The 17,972-nt window shown below is 45.9% G+C and overlaps 1 protein-coding gene across 2 annotated transcripts in view; it reads right to left on the reverse strand.

Annotated features, from left to right (window-relative positions):
- Nucleotides 1-223: 223 nt before the first annotated feature.
- The window catches only part of RIMS2 (regulating synaptic membrane exocytosis 2), a 788,551-nt gene continuing 770,802 nt past the window's right edge, over nt 224-17,972 (reverse strand). For both annotated transcript variants that reach the window (XM_054018206.1, XM_054018205.1), the window contains 5 exons: nt 14,539-14,680; nt 12,985-13,097; nt 11,860-11,961; nt 4,471-4,610; nt 224-3,132 (listed from right to left, as the gene is read on the reverse strand). In XM_054018206.1, the coding sequence (XP_053874181.1) occupies nt 2,914-3,132; nt 4,471-4,610; nt 11,860-11,961; nt 12,985-13,097; nt 14,539-14,680 (716 nt within the window). In that variant the 3' untranslated portion in view covers nt 224-2,913. The remainder of the gene's footprint in view (nt 3,133-4,470; nt 4,611-11,859; nt 11,962-12,984; nt 13,098-14,538; nt 14,681-17,972) is intronic.

Consider the following 17,972-nt stretch of genomic DNA (forward strand, 5'->3'; position numbering starts at 1 on the left):
TACAGTACAATGACTGAAGAAAACCTCTATTTCTGGCAATAAGAGCGCTGCCATATTGCTGCAGTATTAAGAATAGTATTTCATTTACATCATTGTTGTTCTGAAAATAAAAGCTACATTATTCTTTTGTTTTCCTGTGTGATGCTGTATGAAGATCACAACTTCTTTTAAAGAACGGTGCAAGTCATTCCACTTAGGAAAGAAACAAAGCATCACGTACCAATTCTGTAAAGAAAATGTTTTATTTAAAGTGTTAAATACCATCACCAGAATGAATTTGATTTACATTAGTTGGTGTTCATTACAGGCCTAATCTGCCCCTTTTTCCCAACTATAATTCCCTTTAACTTTTAAAACGTACTATGTACAAGACAGCAGTGATCACTGGAATAGTGCTATTTACATGACTAAATCATAAGTAGAGTTGCAGATGTGTGAAAATTAAAAAAAATTACATTAAATTTTAAAATAAATACTGCATAATGCAAGTATGTACAATCCTTCCATATGGTCATGTCCTCCTTTTCAAAATTAGAAATAATTTATAGAGGAATATGCATAAAAGAATGTGTGACTGCATCTGATAGTATTAGGAAAACAGTTTTGTACTTTTTTTTAATTCTGGGGGATATTGTAGACTGTATGTCTTTAGCATTTATTTGTTGCTGATACACAGGTGTCTAAATTATTTCAATAAACATAGTTTTACCGGTCTGTTCATTAACTTAACATTCCTCCATCATATAATCTCAGAATGACAAGACATAGTCTTGATGTGTATCATATTGCACCACATAAAGGAAAAGGCATATAAAGTGATACTGTTACTTTTATGAAACATGGACAGTTTTCTGATGGGCACCATTAATAGCTTTTCAAAGAAAATCAGAATAATTCTGTGTGCATGGCCTTAATTTAAAGTTAAATGCAATGTGTATTTCTAAAATTATTGCAAGTTTTCACCATTAAACAATAATTATGTATTAAAGGCATATAAAGACCCAGAAAGAGAGAGAAAGTTTATCATTAAATATTAGCCAGTTACCTTCCCTTTAAATATGAGAAATGAATGAGCAATCTAGACTTGCAGCACCACCCAATGGTAGTAAATGCCTACTACATGGAGACAGGTATTTTATAATCTGTTGACTTTGCATTAGGCTTGTGGTGATGGTGTCAAATAACTGTTCTACTTTCTTTAAGGCAATTACAAATCAAAGTGACATTTTTATGGCAGACCGATGTTCACTAATTACATTGTTGCCATCACAAATATAGAACATGAAAAACTGAACTTTACAGCAGAAGAATTATGAAGAATTAATAACCTTTGTTGGTTATCATGACTCCAAATATGTAGCAATTTGTTTGGCTCAGTGCAAATGAAACCGCTGAAATTTAGTTCCTAAAAATCAAACATTTGGTTCATTTTTTTTCTCTCTCCAAAACCTTCAAGAAATTATAGTTCAACCCTTGAATGAATGATGCTGGTGCTGAAAACAAATTTATTGAAGACATCTTACAATGGCCACATGATTCCAGTATTTTGCTGCAGAATTTAATTTGAAGGTGAGAAAAAAATGAAAATAAGTTACCATGCACTGTACAATTAATTGCAAAAAGTTCAAATATCTTCTTTATCAAATACATGCTGAATTACTTTAACGAACTCCCAAGCCATGTTGCAAAATCCTTTTCAACATGCTTGAAAAAAGTAAGCTCTTAAACAATATTTTTGTCCAAGAATTCAGAAATGCAAAACAATCTGCAACCCTGAACCAAATATGGGGCATAAGAAAGTAATAAGTCAAAAGGTAGCAGTTTTAGGATATAATGGATCATCCTGGAAAATAAGAGGGGGAAAAAGAGTCAAAGGAAGATTCAGAAGAGAGAGAAAGGAGGAAGAAGTGTACAATTTGCACATAATGTTGAACTTTACAAGGCTTGTACCTTTTACATTTAAATAAATTTAATATATTACACTTATTTCTTGTCACATAAACAGAATTTTAAATATTAGCTAGAAATTATCATCTTTTATTTTTAATATATGTCTGCAAAAACACAGATCATGATTGGTTTAAAGAATGATAAACATGGTGTCGTTGTATCACCCTGTTGCATTCTCTCCCCTTTAAAACCATGCACTAGTGAAATTTACTTTTAAAAATAATATAAATTGTTGAAAATGGCTGATTTATTCTTTTTTTGCAAGTTGCAGCCCCAAGAAAATAATTTAAGTGTTCAGCTAAATCTGTGTCCATGCAAAAAAGTTTCTTTAATTTCATACAGTACAGTATATCCAAAGAATTTTATTTTTCAGAGAGTCCATCATATCTGGGGTTTCACTGTAGCGATGGCTGGAGTTATGAAGCCTGCCACTATAACTTTTAAAACATTCTAGTACGAAGAGTTTTCTCTGGTCTTTGTTCCATATGACAGCTGACTTTTCTTTTTCGATGGTCTTACATTCTTCTGTTGTTCTTCTGACATCTACTATTCCACTCACTTGTAACATGGCTTCATGGGGAAGGGGTGTAGCTCCATTTCTGTGGCATAACCAGGCTTGGGGGGGGGCAGTTAAAAGGGAGCAACAAAATAGATATGCCATTGAAAAGGACTTTTGTTGCATGAAACACATTGATTCTTTTAGTTTAATCCATGGCTTCAGATTGGACCAAAATTTAAGTGTCACTGAACTCCAAACCTGTTAGTTCTTTACAGCTCCACTCTTTCACCTGAGGGCCTTCCTTAGTGCACAATGTGTGCAACTTCCTCTGAGAACACAGGATCGCTTGGTAGCCCTAGAAACAGGCTCAGAAGACACAACATTAAGCATGCAGTGTTACCAGGGTTTGCGACCTGTAATTTTTTTTTGTAACGCTGGTTGCTATGACAACAGTTTCACAGCTGCTATGAGCGAGCATAAGAAGGTCCTGTTGAACTTTCAAGAGATGACTGGGAAGCTCTTCTAGTCAGAGGAGCCAAAGTTGGATCTACTAAGGAGGAAGGGGGGAAAAGTTTGAACCATCCAATCACCATATTTGACAAGTCCAGTTCATCTAAAAGTATCTGTGCCACTCCCATAAAAGATTTGTGATCCATACGTCCATAGTCTCCCCAAACAATTATCTGTTGGTAAAGGAAACAAAACATAGAGATGTTTCAGCAACAAATATGAAAGCTGTGATCTGATGCAACCAATTCTTCAGATGTAACCAGTTACCTATTCACAAACAACAACCCTAAAGAAAGATGGTCTGTTGGACTTTTGGCATGGTCTAGCCCTGGTTCTGCTATAGTGGTGCAGCCATAGAAGTGCTCTGGGCTGTAAACTTATGTAATCATGTTAAATAAGAACTAAAAGATTGAGACCCAGTGTGAAATGGAGACCGTTTATCATCCAAATACATCCAAAATATGCTTGTACTAATGCCACACACACAGTTTAATGGGTGGCTGAATCCACAAAGTGCTGGACAGCTTTGGAATGGAAGGGGGAATATACCGAGAGCTAGACCCCTCCTCTCCCTGAGCACTCCACCACCTACTGCCCAGCCAGAGGGAGATGGGAGTAGACTGGCTCCTTGCTCCCTACAATCATTAATCTCAACAAGGGTCCAGGGTTTCTTGAGCCTCTTGCTCCATTTTAGCTGAGCCCACCTGCCCTCCCAGTAGTTATATAATATAGGAAGTGTGTTTCTAGGATGCCATGGAACTGTTTCAGAGGTCAGGAAGGATTTTTTCCCCTGTCTGTGTCAAACTGGCTGAGGCTTATTAGGTTTTTTCACTTTCCTCGTAGCATCATGGAGACACAGGTTACACAGGAACAGGAGTTAGAAATTTGCATGAATGTTTAGTTCATCACAACTTGCAACCACTGTACAGTGCAGATAAAAGGCCAAAAGGGCCAATGACCAGAAATCAGAGAACGAGGATTTCGTTGGTGGATCTCAGACCTACGGGAAAAGGGGAGACCGGAAGACTTTACAGACCAAGGTCCCTTTTTGGTACCTTCTGTCCCCTTTACAAGAGGGGAGGGTGAGATGATTCAGCAAAGTGAGCTGAATCATTGGGGTAAGCGGTGCAAAGTCTACCCTGTGTTAAGGAATATCTGATAGGAGCCCTGTAAACCCCACACTGGACCCAGTTAAAGGCCTAGTACAGGGAGATGGGGCAGATAACACCCCACCTGGGTATTAAAGTTTAATAAAGTTGTGGCCTTACAATTAAATCCATCCCTATGCCTGTTCTCATTTGCCTGTGTGTCCTGATCAATGTTCATGCAGCACCTCTTACTGGCTAATCATCAATAGAGCAAAAGTCATTGCTATGGTAGCCATCTGCTCAGCAAGGCTTTGAAATAACAGGACTTGTAGAACGAGGCGTGGAAGGAAGTCTTGGGCTCATTCAGTGAGAATTGTACAAATGAAACATTTTCAGATAGACAAGAATATTGATGTAAATTACCTGTAAAACTTTTCCTTGGGGACTGTCTTCAAATGACAAAAGTTGCTGATAAAGAGGTTCAAGCGTTTTTCTTGCTACCTTTGTTTTCTTTTTGGCTATGCAGGCTCCATTTTCTAATAGATACACCTTTACATATGGTGCTTAGAGGGGAAGAAATGAAGAAGAGTAAGTGAAAGGCTAATCCAGATTTTGCAAACTAGCTGCAATGTTCTATCGCCATTCGCTGAGTCCTGTCATTTAGTAGATAAATACCTTAATTAAACAAGTGCTTGAATACAGTATTCAGTAACTATGAACCTTTATCCTTATGTAACATATTCATGTCTATCAGAATTCAAACCTTCTCTATATGTCTCTCTCTTTTGGTACTGTCTACTTTATGAATCAATTCAGTTTTTTAACTGAAAAAAATCAAACATTTCTTCAATGAACAGTATGTGCCACAAAACTGATCCAAAGCCCATTAAGTAAGTAAAGGACACAGACTTCAATGGGCTTTGGATCAAGCCTCAAGTAGTTTATGCTTTCAAATAATCTGCAAGACAAAAAGCTGTGGAGAGAAAGATTCTAAACTGATTTCTATTTTGACAGAAGAAAACATGCTAAACATGTCACTGTATTGTCCCCTTATTCCTCACTGTATACTAACATAGTAGGACAATATATTGTAAAAAGAAAAGAAAAGAAACATCAGGTATCTGTCTGCTTTCTAAGTTATGTATCTATTCCAAGCATTTTGTTAACTTCCTCCTCTCCCTTAAATTTACTTAAGTCACATCTTCAACACATGCTTCCTTTCCCTTCCCTACAGCCAAGGAGGCATTTGCTGTTATTAAAATAGCTGTAGTCTTTTAATGGGAGCCCAGAGCACAGCATCACCAAAGACATTTGCTGTTAACATTTTCTCCTGATGTTGGGGTTGAAATGAAATCTTTATACGTACATGTATGTTTTCATATCAGGTCAGTACATTTTTACTTTGCAATGTACAACGAATGCTATAAAAGACGGTTACTCACCGTTGTAACTGTTGTTCTTCGAGATGTGTTGCTCATATCCATTCCATTAGGTGTGTGCGCGCCGCGTGCACGATCGTCGGAAGATTTTCTACACTAGCAACACCGGCGGGTCGGCTGTGGAGCCCCCTAGAGTGGCGCCTTCATGGCGCTGAATATATACCCCAGCCGACCCGGCGCCCCCTCAGTTCCTTCTTGCCGGCTACTCCGACAGTGGGGACGGGGGGCGGCTTTGGAATGGATATGAGCAACACATCTCGAAGAACAACAGTTACAACGGTGAGTAACCGTCTTTTCTTCTTCGAGTGCTTGCTCATATCCATTCCATTAGGTGACTCCCAAGCCCAACTTAGGTGGAGGGGTCGGAGTGAGACATTGCTGTGTGCAAAACCGCTGATCCGAAAGCAGCATCGTCTCTGGACTGCTGCACTAGTGCATAGTGAGCTGTAAATGTGTGGACTGATGACCAAACCGCCGCTCTACAAATGTCCTGGATCGGAACATGTGCCAGGAAAGCAGTCGAGGAAGCTTGGGCCCTCGTGGAGTGAGCGGTGAGGTGCGGTGCTGAGACACCTGCCAGGTCATAGCAAGTCCGGATGCAAGACGTAATCCAGGAGGATAAGCGTTGTGAGGAGACCGGTGAGCCTTTCATTCGGTCGGCCACTGCAACGAAGAGCTGCGTCGTCTTTCTAAAGTGCTTTGTGCGGTCAATATAGAAGGCCAGGGCCCTGCGTACGTCCAGGGAATGCAAACGTTGATCCTGGCGAGTGGCATGTGGTTTAGGATGAAAAACCGGGAGAAATATATCCTGGTTGATATGAAAAGGAGAAACCACCTTAGGGAGAAAGGCAGGATGTGGACGAAGCTGCACTTTATCCTTATGAAAAACTGTGTAAGGGGGCTCAGATGTAAGCGCCCTGAGTTCAGAAACGCGCCTTGCTGAGGTGATGGCTACGAGGAAGGCTGTCTTCCAGGATAGGTACAGAAGTGAACAGGTGGCCAGTGGCTCGAATGGGGGACCTGTGAGCTTGGAGAGAACCAGGTTGAGGTCCCACGTCGGAACGGGCTGACGTTGTTGTGGGTACATCCGGTCTAAGCCCTTGAGGAATCTAATGACCATCGGGTTAGAGAATACCGAGGACGCGAGTTCCCCTGGGTGAAAGGCCGATATAGCGGCCAGGTGGACTCTAACTGAAGATATCGCCAACCCTTGCTGTTTTAGGGCGAGGAGATATTCCAGAATGAGAGGAATAGGTGCCTGCAACGGGGGCGTGGCTCGTGGTTCGCACCAACAGGAGAACCGCTTCCACTTGGCCAGGTACGTGGTCCGTGTTGAGGGCTTCCTACTGCTCAGCAGAATCTGTTGGACAGAGTGCGAGCACTGCTGCTCTGCCTGGGTGAACCATGGAGCAGCCACGCCGTGAGGTGGAGTGATTGTAGGTCGGGGTGACGCAGCCGGCCGTGGTCCTGAGAGATGAGATCCGGACATAATGGAAGCGGGATCGGTGTCTGAACCGAGAGTTCCAACAGTGTGGTGTACCAATGTTGTCTCAGCCACGCTGGAGCGACCAGAATTACCCGTGCCTGGTCTCTGCGCAATTTGAGCAGTACCTTGTGGACCAGAGGAAACGGAGGAAAGGCATAAAACAGGTGATCTTTCCAGGGAAGGAGAAACGCATCCGAGAGGGAGCCCGGAGCTCGACCTTGCAGGGAGCAGAACACGTGGCACTTCCTGTTGTCTCGAGATGCAAACAGGTCTATCTGGGGAAACCCCCACTTCTGGAAGACGGAATGTATGATGTCCGGACGGATAGACCACTCGTGCGTTTGGAAGGACCTGCTGAGTCGGTCCGCTAAAGTGTTCTGGACTCCAGGGAGGAACGATGCCGTGAGATGGATTGAGTGAGCGATGCAGAAGTCCCACAGGCGAATGGCCTCTTGGCACAGAATTGACGAACGTGCTCCTCCTTGCTTGTTGATGTAAAACATGGCCGTGGTGTTGTCGATGAGAACTAACACACAGCGGCCACGTAGGAGATTGAGAAATGCCTGGCACGCCAGGCGCACCGCCATCAGTTCCCGAACATTGATGTGCAGGGCTAGCTGGGGTGCAGTCCACAGGCCCTGGGTATGGTGTTCGTTGAGATGGGCGCCCCAACCCAGAGATGAAGCGTCTGTGACCAGGTGCAGAGAGGGTTGTGGGGCGTGAAATGGCATCCCCTCGCAGACCACATTGTGATCTAGCCACCAGGTGAGGGAGGTCAGGACCGAGTTCGGGACCGTGACCACCATGTTCAGGCTGTCCCGATGTGGGCGGTATATTGATGACACCCAGGTCTGGAGTGGGCGAAGCCGAAGTCTGGCATGCCTGGTTACGTACGTGCAGGAAGCCATGTGACCCAGCAGGGTAAGGCACGACCTCACCGTGGTAGTTGGGAAGGCCTGGAGCCCTTGAATGAGGCTCGTGATGGTGCCAAAGCGGTTGTCTGGCAGGATGGCTTGTGCACGTCTGGAGTCTAGAACTGCGCCGATGAATTCTATTCTCTGGGTAGGTTCTAGAGTGGATTTGTCCTTGTTGAGTAGGATGCCCAACTCGTTGAATGTGTGCACTATTATGTGGACGTGAGCTTGAACTTGCTCTTTGGTGCGACCGCGTACCAGCCAGTCGTCTAGGTACGGGAACACCTGTATCCCTTGCCGACGAAGGTACGCTGCCACGACAGCCATACATTTCGTGAACACTCTTGGGGCCGAGGATAGGCCGAAGGGAAGGACTGCAAATTGGTAGTGCACCGCGTTCACCACGAATCGCAGGAAGCGTCTGTGAGGTGGGTAAATTGCGACGTGAAAGTATGCGTCTTTCATGTCGAGGGCGGCGAACCAGTCTCCAGGATCGAGGGAAGGGATAATGGCCCCCAAAGAGACCATGCGGAACTTCAACTTTACTATGAATTTGTTGAGTCCGCGCAAGTCCAAGATGGGTCGCAGACCTCCTTTGGACTTGGGAATGAGGAAGTACCGGGAATAAAATCCCCTGCCCTTTAACTCCACTGGAACCTCCTCTATGGCCCCCATAGCAAGGAGCGTAGAAACTTCCTGTATAAGAAGTTGCTCGTGAGAAGGGTCCCTGAAGAGGGACAGGGAAGGGGGGGAGGAGGGGGGGATTGAAGAAAACTGGATAGCGTATCCCCTGTCCACCGTGCGAAGGACCCAACGGTCCGAAGTTATAAGGGACCAAGCACGGTGGAAATGGGAAAGGCGATCTCGAAAGGAGGGGGCTGGATCCTGGGGGATGACTGGGGCGCCGTCCTCGACCGCACCTTCAAAAGTTCTGCCTGGGGCCTGAAGGTGGTCTAGGTGGCCCCTGGTTCTGGCCGGGTTGAGGGCCGGTCCACCTTCTTCTACCACCTCGCCCTCGCCTCCGGGCCGAGTCCTGTCTCTGACGAGGCGGGGGGGGTAGAAGCGCTGAGGCTGCGGCCTAAATGGCCTGCGCTGAGGGCCCGCAACATGCATCCCCAGGGAACGCATGATTGTCCTGGAGTCCTTGAGGCTCTGCAGGCGAGAGTCCGTCTTTTCTGAAAACAACCCTTGTCCTTCGAAGGGCAGATCCTGCAGGGTTTGCTGCAGTTCCTGAGGTAGACCCGAAACTTGGAGCCAGGAGATCCTCCGCATAGCGATACCTGATGCCAGGGTTCTCGCAGCAGAGTCCGCTATGTCTAAGGAGGCCTGTAAGGAGGTCCGAGCTACCTTCTTACCCTCCTCTACCATGGCTCCAAACTCCTCCCTGGACTCTTGGGGAACCAACTCCTTGAACTTCCCCATAGAGTTCCAGGAGTTAAAGTTGTAGCGGCTCAGGAGCCCCTGCTGGTTCGCCGCTCTAAGTTGCAGTCCTCCGGCTGAGTAAACTTTACGGCCAAACAAATCGAGGCGCTTCGCCTCCTTCGATTTAGGCGCTGCAGCCTGCTGACCGTGGCGCTCCCTTGCGTTCACTGATGCCACCACCAGTGAACACGGTTGGGGGTGGGTATACAAGTACCCGTAGTCTTTGGATGGAACAAAGTATTTCCTTTCCACCCCTCTCGCTGTGGGTGGGATAGAGGCAGGAGTTTGCCATATCGTAGCTGCATTGGCTTGTATCGTGTGGATCAGGGGTAACGCCACCCTCGATGGGGCATCCGCTCCGAGGATATTCACGATAGGGTCCTGCACCTCCACTATCTCCTCCGTCTGCAGGTCCATATTACGGGCCATCCTACGCAGGAGATCCTGGTGAGCCCGAAGATCTATTGGAGGTGGACCTGTGCATGATGTGCCCGCCACTGCCTCATCCGGAGAGGAAGAGGAAGATGCCTCCGGTGGTACAGGATCCAAGGGAAGGTCCTGGTCTACCTGCTCCTGGGCCGGAGCATCACCTGCGCTTGGGTCCAGGGCGTCAGGTGGTGCGGACATGGAAGCCTCCATGCCCCCTGGCGGAGGCCGAGAGATGGTGGACTCCGGGGCCCTTCTAACAGAGTGACCCGAGCGAGAGGTCGAAGGTATTGGAGCCCCTTGCTCCTGATGGTACGCCCACGGGGTCCAAAACGACCAGTGAGATGGGCCATGAGAATGGTCCTCTGTTATCTCCTGCCAATGGCCCAAGTCCTGTTCCTCGGCTTGCCCTTGAGGGGGGTATGCCGATCTCGATAGGTCCTCCGAGGAGCGAGACACCGATCTCGATGGCCATGGCGGTGCTGAGAGAGTCGAAACGATTCCCGTGGGCTGCGGTGCCGCACGGTGCCGGTCCGGAGATGATCTATCTCTACGCGGTGCCGGCGAACGGTGCCGGGACCGCGATCGGTGCCGATGACCTCGTCGGTGCCGGGAGCCGGATCTGGACCTCGACGAGGACCTGGAGTATGCCCGGTGCCGGGAGCGGCCTCTCGACGTCGAGCGTCGACCGTAGCGGTGCCGAGAACTACGTCTCGACGTTGATCGGTGCCGACGATCATAGCGGTGCCGAGACGTAGAGCGGTGCCGCGACGAAGATCTTGGCCGCGAGTACGACCGGTGCCGAGGTGATATTCGGCGCCGGGACTGCGAGCGGCGTGGGGACCTGCTTCGGGACCTGGACCAGTGCCGAGGGTCCAGCCCTTGCGATGGAGGGCGCATCAAGGCAGGTTTCCCCCTCGACTGGACCGGGCGAGTCAACGGTGCCGTCGGTGCCGGTGGTTGAGGCGGTGCCGGCTCCGTGAGAGCTATTAAGTCTCTCGCCGCCGCGAAGGTCTCTGGAGTCGACGGGAGGCACTGTATCACCACCGGTCTCGGTGGAGACGCTATCTGCACCGGACTCAACGGCCTCGGCGCCGGAGTCGACAGTGCTGGAGGCACCTGTTTTCGGTGCTCCACCGGCGGACTCGGCTCTATCCCCGGCACTGGGGGAGCCGGCGTCTTCGGCACGGAGGTCCCCGTCTTATGGGCTTTTTTATGCCCCGGGGATAATGACCGGCGTCGAGGCACTTGCTGTGCTTGCGGTGCCGACGAGGTCCGGTGCCGGGGAGGCTTGTCCGACGCCATTCGCGTGGTCGGCATGGCCGGTGCCGCCGGGGCACTGCGCACCGAGGCGCTAGGTGCCGGGGCCTGACTTGTAGGGGGAGCGTCCGGACTAAGTGCCGCCTCCATCAGGAGTTGCCGGAGCCGAAAGTCCCGCTCCTTCTTGGTCCTTGGTCTGAAGGCCTTACAGATCTTGGACTTATCTGTTTGATGGGACTCTCCCAGGCACTTCAGACAGGAGTCGTGTGGGTCGCTCGTGGGCATAGGCTTAGCGCAGGAGGCGCACTGCTTGAAGCCGGGAGCGTTGGGCATGAGCCCGGCCCCGCGGCCGGGGGAGAAAGGGGGAGACGACCCCCTTAATCCCCTGAACTACTAGAACAACTAGAACAACTTTTAAAAACTATTCAACTATTTAACTATAAACACCAGAACTATAACTATAACTATAACTGCGAATAACTAACTAAGCTAGGGAGAGTGGAGAACAGCTATGCCGCGCTCCACAGTTCCAACGACCGTCAGGGGCAGTAAGAAGGAACTGAGGGGGCGCCGGGTCGGCTGGGGTGTATATTCAGCGCCATGAAGGCGCCACTCTAGGGGGCTCCACAGCCGACCCGCCGGTGTTGCTAGGGTAGAAAATCTTCCGACGATCGTGCACGCGGCGCGCACACACCTAATGGAATGGATATGAGCAAGCACTCGAAGAAGAACCCACTGCTATTAGCTATTTGTTAATAGATTTCACTCAACTTGAACAGTGAAGCCTCAGAAATTTTTCTGTAGACAGAACTTAGTGTGTTAGCAAGGTATTCCTATTCACATAAATAGGTTCTTCTTTTCTTACCTGGCAGTGTCTTTGAACCTGGTTTTACAACAAGGCCACGGGCTCGTATTATTTCTACCTCCAACTGTCCTTTTTTGTCCATCATTCCAACCTGGATATCACCTGTGAGAGAAAAATTTTGAGACATTGCAATTCAAGAACATCCAATCATATATAAACTAGTGACATGTTATGGAATTAATGTATGACATCATCTTTCTTTCACATAACACCAACAAAGTCAATAAGGAATTAACTATAATAGATACTTTTTAAAGATTTTTCCCCACTGCTATTTGAGGTCCTGTACAGTACAAAACCCACTACAGATAATATTCTCATCTTGGTTTCTCTCCCCTAATCTAAATTAAATTTCTTTTCCCCTTTACATACACTTCAGTGAGCTAAGCGTCACTAAAAGAGCCATTAAAATATATTTATAAAGCTGTTGCAAACTATTTCCATCATGCTTCTAGTTTAAAAAAATATGCATCAAAAGATGTTTGTACATTTAAAGATTATATGAACAATAACTACAAATTTTTGTATTTAAACAGCACTTTTCACTTGACAATCTCCAGCTGCTCATACCAGTGGGTAAGTAATATTATCCCCATTTTACAGATGGGAAACTTAGGTACAGAGAGATTACTCTAGTTTTGAGTGTCTGAATATTTCAATAAGCAACTTTAGTCACCTAGGTCCTGATTTCAGAGCTGTTGAGCATCAACAACAATAACCAATTTCATCTGAAGATGAGGTCGTGATAGTTAGAAGACACTTTTGAAAATTTGGCCCTTGGTGACTTGTTCAAGATCACACAACAAGTCCATGGCATGGCCAGAACTAGAACTCAGCTCTCATGATTCCTATTACGGTTTTTAATTACTAGATCACAAAGATTATGCTAAAAGAACAGGAGTACTTGTGGCACCTTAGAGACTAACAAATTTATTAGAGCATAAGCTTTCATGGGCTACAGCCCACTTCTTCGGATGCATATATTATCCGAAAGCTTATGCTCTAATAAATTTGTTAGTCTCTAAGGTGCCACAAGTACTCCTGTTCTTTTTGCGGATACAGACTAACACGGCTGCTGCTCTGAAACCAAAGATTATGCTGAAACTGCAAGATATGAATTCTTACCCATAGATGGTGTTGCCAGCGTTTGGCGTCCTACTAGCTGGGCAGGGCCAAGTCCATCTAGAAAATCACTGAACTGGCTGTCAGAGGCCAACCGCACACCTGGGAAAATCAGACTAAAGGAAACAGAACAGTTTAAATTACCATTTGCAAGCTCTTTTTAACAACCTCAACCAATGGCAACTCAGGCTCCAGTACACAGTTGATTAGGATGATCTAATTCTCATGTTCTCTCCTCCATTATGACATTTCTCCATCTTGCTCCTTTTTTGTTACATCAAAGATATTGTTAATTCCTGCGCTATTAATAAGGGCCTGGATTCCACAAGGTACTTAAGCACATATTTAACCTGAAGCACATGAGCAGTCGCATTGAAGTAAAGTTTTTGGCAAATATTTGTTTACATTTTTAAGTGAACTCACTTTGACTGTATTTGCTTTCTACAAATACTCAAGCAAATGAATGCCAGTAATGGCAGAAATGTTTGGTGAAATAGTGAACTTTAATTGAGCGTACAAATATTCATGGAAACAATTTTCAGAATCACATGCATGTGTATTTGCACCTGAAAACTCTTCTTATCTAATCAGGAAAGAGAAATGCACCATAAGGCTTATATAATTAAACAAAAGAACTCAAATTTCATATACTAAAATTTGCCTGTGAACAACTACAGACCAAAAATTAGTCACAGAAATTATCTAGTTAATAACGAATACTTTTGACACAATCTTTCCTGTGGATGATTTATGAACAGAAAACAGAGGAAAAACAGGTCAAATTAATTATTCATTACAAATTATTTTCACGGCTCTAGCCACATAAAAATTATGTACTTTGATACACCAAGCTCTGTAGAGTATATTGCCGGGCAGAGTATACCACATTTGTATAAACCATACTTTGTGAGACATTTGTGTAAACTATTTGTGCAGATTTTATTTAAAGAATTATTTAACTTGGGCCCTCTTGAAAAAGCAAAGTGTAGGAAGTTAAAAACATAGGGCCAAATCTTTACTCTTGCCCATGCAAAAACACACAAAGGGTCACCTTGACGACTTTCTAACAGGTTGTGTCAGTATAGGCAGGGGTATTTGGAAAAAGAAGTAGGTTCTGATTATAGAATTTGTGGATCATGGAAGATGTGCTAGAGGTCCTCTGCCTGAAGTAGGTTTCACAGAGTAGAAAGACTCCTGATGGCAGATTCTCCACCAGGTTACAAGAGGTACGATGCACTTAGTACACACATCTGTATTCCTCCCAACCTATACACTCAGATCCTAGACCCACTGAGAACTCTCTGCAGGTCTTAGTGATGGTGCTGCAAAGTGACACTAACAACTGCAACATAGGCAGTAGGCGATCCCTCCATATACAGATCATAGAAGAACATTTTAGACATTGTTTTTACTCAGAAAACTTCCCTCAAGCAAATTGATTTAAATGGGAGTTCTGCCCTGAGTATGGACTTTAGGATTCAGCTCCTGTTTTTTTATAGGACTAGTTTAGTGGAGAAACCTAAGACAAGAATATCATAACCAGTCAATCTTACTCACTTTCCCTCAGAACTGTAGCTGTTCATGCTGCCATCTGTAGATTCCCGGCTGGCCTGACGTGTCATCCAGTTTCTCATTTCCACAGCCAGCCCAGTCTCTGTGCTTCTTTGGACAGTGCTCCGCAGCTTCTTACCACCGGCTTCTGTAAAAACAGACCAGAACACTTAGTGGTATCTCACTATAATAAATAGATTTACTTTGAGGGCAATAATATAGACAATACACATTATAGAAGGATGCCAAAGTAGGAATATACAAATATGTATTAAAAATACTGTGCACATATATTTGAGCAACAGACACTTTGACACAACAATCAGCAGACTGTGATATTGTAGATCTTTTAAAATATATTGGTTCTATGAGTTGCTGTTTTTTTTATGACAGCATTCAGAGAACGAGAACACAAAAACCCTTGAAATATATTCAACTCACAAAGGTAATTAGATTTATTACATACACAATTGAGTGTAGTTAAAAATATTTTGTCCTTTGATAAATGCACTCTTCTCCAGCGATTCTGTTGAAATGTCACTATTAAACTAAAACCTACACTATTTCAGAAATGGTCTGATTCAGGTTAAAAAACATTTGGTCATCATTTGCTAAATGAAGTTATAGATATCTATTATTGAGGAAGGTGAACAACAAAATACAATCCCTATTTCAGATCTTTCCTTTTCCTTTCCTGTTATTTTTAGTTAGTTAGCTTTATCTATGTATTGCAGAAGAAATTCAGCTTGTGCTTAGTTTTATGCACAATAATATGGAAATTCTATCTCTATACCTAAATGGAGACATCAGTGCTTACATATGTTCTATTTTAATTTTAGATACTGAGACAGACAAAGAAGAAAAAATGAATAAAGTAGAATTTGGGTGTAGTGATTTGACATTAGGGATTATGATCTTTTCTCCAGGTGCCACACTTGTTGATAGCCTTGACAAAAAAGCTAAGTACTGAAGCGGCATAGAGACTAAACTTCCCTCTTTCATGACTAGAGGTGGTCATTCCAAGTCATGTCTGAGCTGCTATGGGATCTCTAATTCCAGCGAATGGTGTAGGGAAGCTTGAATTCCAGTTGCTTGGCCCTGTTCTATGCATAAATAGCTGACTTCAGCCTGTATACTGCCCAAGGCTTTTACTTTTAATTACTACAGTGATATGATGAATAATAGGACGATTAACTTTGCTGCAAAATTTTGGCCACTCATGAATTTAGCATCCAATAAAGCAAAATCAGTTTTTGCTACATCAAAACTAATTACATCCATCAATATCAATAAACATAAATACAAGAACTAAGAGCTTTGTATTAGATCTGAAAAATGAAGGGCAAAGGGTGACAATTTCATTTATATCTGCTTGTACTGTTCCAAGTGTCTACTGGTTTTATTATTTAGATTAAACTAATGGAAGTTGACAGCCAACTTCCAACATTGGTCCAGAATTGATCTAAAATCCAGTTACTATGTCAGGAACAAAAGAATATTCTTACACAGCTACATGGCCAAACAGGCATCTATCTACTGTACACTGCATTAAAATGGAGGCCACATAAAAGATTCACAATATCGGAAACCCCATACTCTTCACATTAAGAGACATGCGTTCTTAGCCCCATTCAGTGTTAGTTTTTGTTCAGTTTATATTCAAGTACTGATCATTCCCAATTCAGTGTTGTTATACTCTCTAATGCAAACATGATAGAACACTTCCACTGTGCATGATTCTACAAGGTCACTATAATACACCTTCAGAATGGTCTTTTGGTCTTGTCGTTAACTGTTGTTAATCATTGTAGGGATGCATAGCTCCCGAATCGCCAGTCCACAGGCGCGGCAAACTGCTCCCATGGCTACGAGGCAGGAGTGACCTTCAATCCAGCGTTTGTGTTTGGGAAACTTATTTGGCTGATTTGATTGTACCCTCGCAGCTGGTGTTCACGCGCTCAAGAGATGGGTTCGTTATCTTATGTGCATGTATACTGCCTGGCTCTTCTATGCGCAAGAATGTAACCACTAAGAAGAGTTGTAAACAAAGTAAGGAGAGAAATAAAAACCCCAGGAAAAGTTTTCCTGGGAGGCTTTTTGCAAGAGGCTTGTAAAGCTCTCTGGCTACCAACAAACCTGGCGTTCTGTTTCCTTTCCTGCGTCGTCACCACAGCTGGTGACCCCGACGTGATACCCCTCTACTCACCGGCTGGATACGCCGAGCGCGCCCGCGGCTGTTTGCCGCCCCTTATTCGTGAGTATGGGGGGGAAACTTTCCAGTGCCCAGAAGGAGCACGCAAGAGAGTTACAAGAGATTATACGACAGCGATCATGTGTCGCTGTCCCGGTCGCTCATATTGAGGACCTCCTAAGGGAAATAGATCGCCAGTGCCCCTGGTATCCAGACTGCGGGTCATTGCAGCTTTTTGATTGGATACAGATTGGGATCACCTTGTATAGTAAACCCCGTGCCCCAGTTCAGTGCCTGCTGCTCTGGCAGCGTTGTAAGGAGGCACTGGAGGGGATCGGCCCCAACAGCCCCAAGCCGGTCCCCCTTTTGCCCCCAGGTGATGGGCCACCCCCCTCCTGCCCACAGCTGACCCTCCCTGCGCCGCCGCCCGTGGCGGCGCCCCCCTGCCTACCGGTCGGGCAGGGGGGCGCTGTCGCCGCGGCGGTGCGGCAAGCGCGTGAGGCCGGTCTCTTGACCGATGAGGAATCCAAGTGTGGGTTCGAGGCGTTTCCCGTCTCTTGGCGGGATAATGGAAATGGGGGGCAGATAGTGGACTGGGAGGCTCTCCCCTACTCAGTTCTGCGCGAGCTCCGCAAGGCAGTTCGTGAGACCGGGGTGCGGTCCACTTTCACCCTGGGGATCTTGGAAGGTGTGTCAAACGGTTACTTCTTGCTCCCCCAAGATTGGAAAGACATGTGTCGCATGGTGCTGTCTCCCGCGCAATACGTTGTGTGGGATAGCGAGTACCAGCGAGAGGCGCTTGCAGCAGCAGCGCAAGGTGGGGGGGCTTATCTTGCTGAGCAGTTATATGGCACAGGGCAGTTTTCGAGCATCCCCGAGCAGGCGGCGGGCACGCCCCGGGTAGCTTTTCCCATCATTGGCCAGTGTGTCCGTCGCGCGTTCCGCAGGGTCCCCGCTGCAGGCGAGTCCTCTAAGTCCTTTGCGGTTACTCGGCAGGGTGCCACCGAACCATTCCACCAGTTTATTGACCGCCTCCAAGAGGCAGTCCAGAGGCAGATTGATAACCCGCAAGCCCAGACTGAACTAATGATAAAATTGGCTTACGAAAATGCCAATGCAGACTGCCGCCGTGCCATGCAGGCAGTGGTCGGGCGCCCCGGGTATACCCTGGCAGAATTGCTGCAGGCGTGTGCTGACGTAGGCACTCAGACCCATCAGATGGCCCTGCTGGCAGCTGCCCTGCACAAGG

This window comes from Malaclemys terrapin, chromosome 2, assembly GCF_027887155.1.
Source record: "Malaclemys terrapin pileata isolate rMalTer1 chromosome 2, rMalTer1.hap1, whole genome shotgun sequence".
NCBI lineage: Eukaryota > Metazoa > Chordata > Testudines > Emydidae > Malaclemys > Malaclemys terrapin.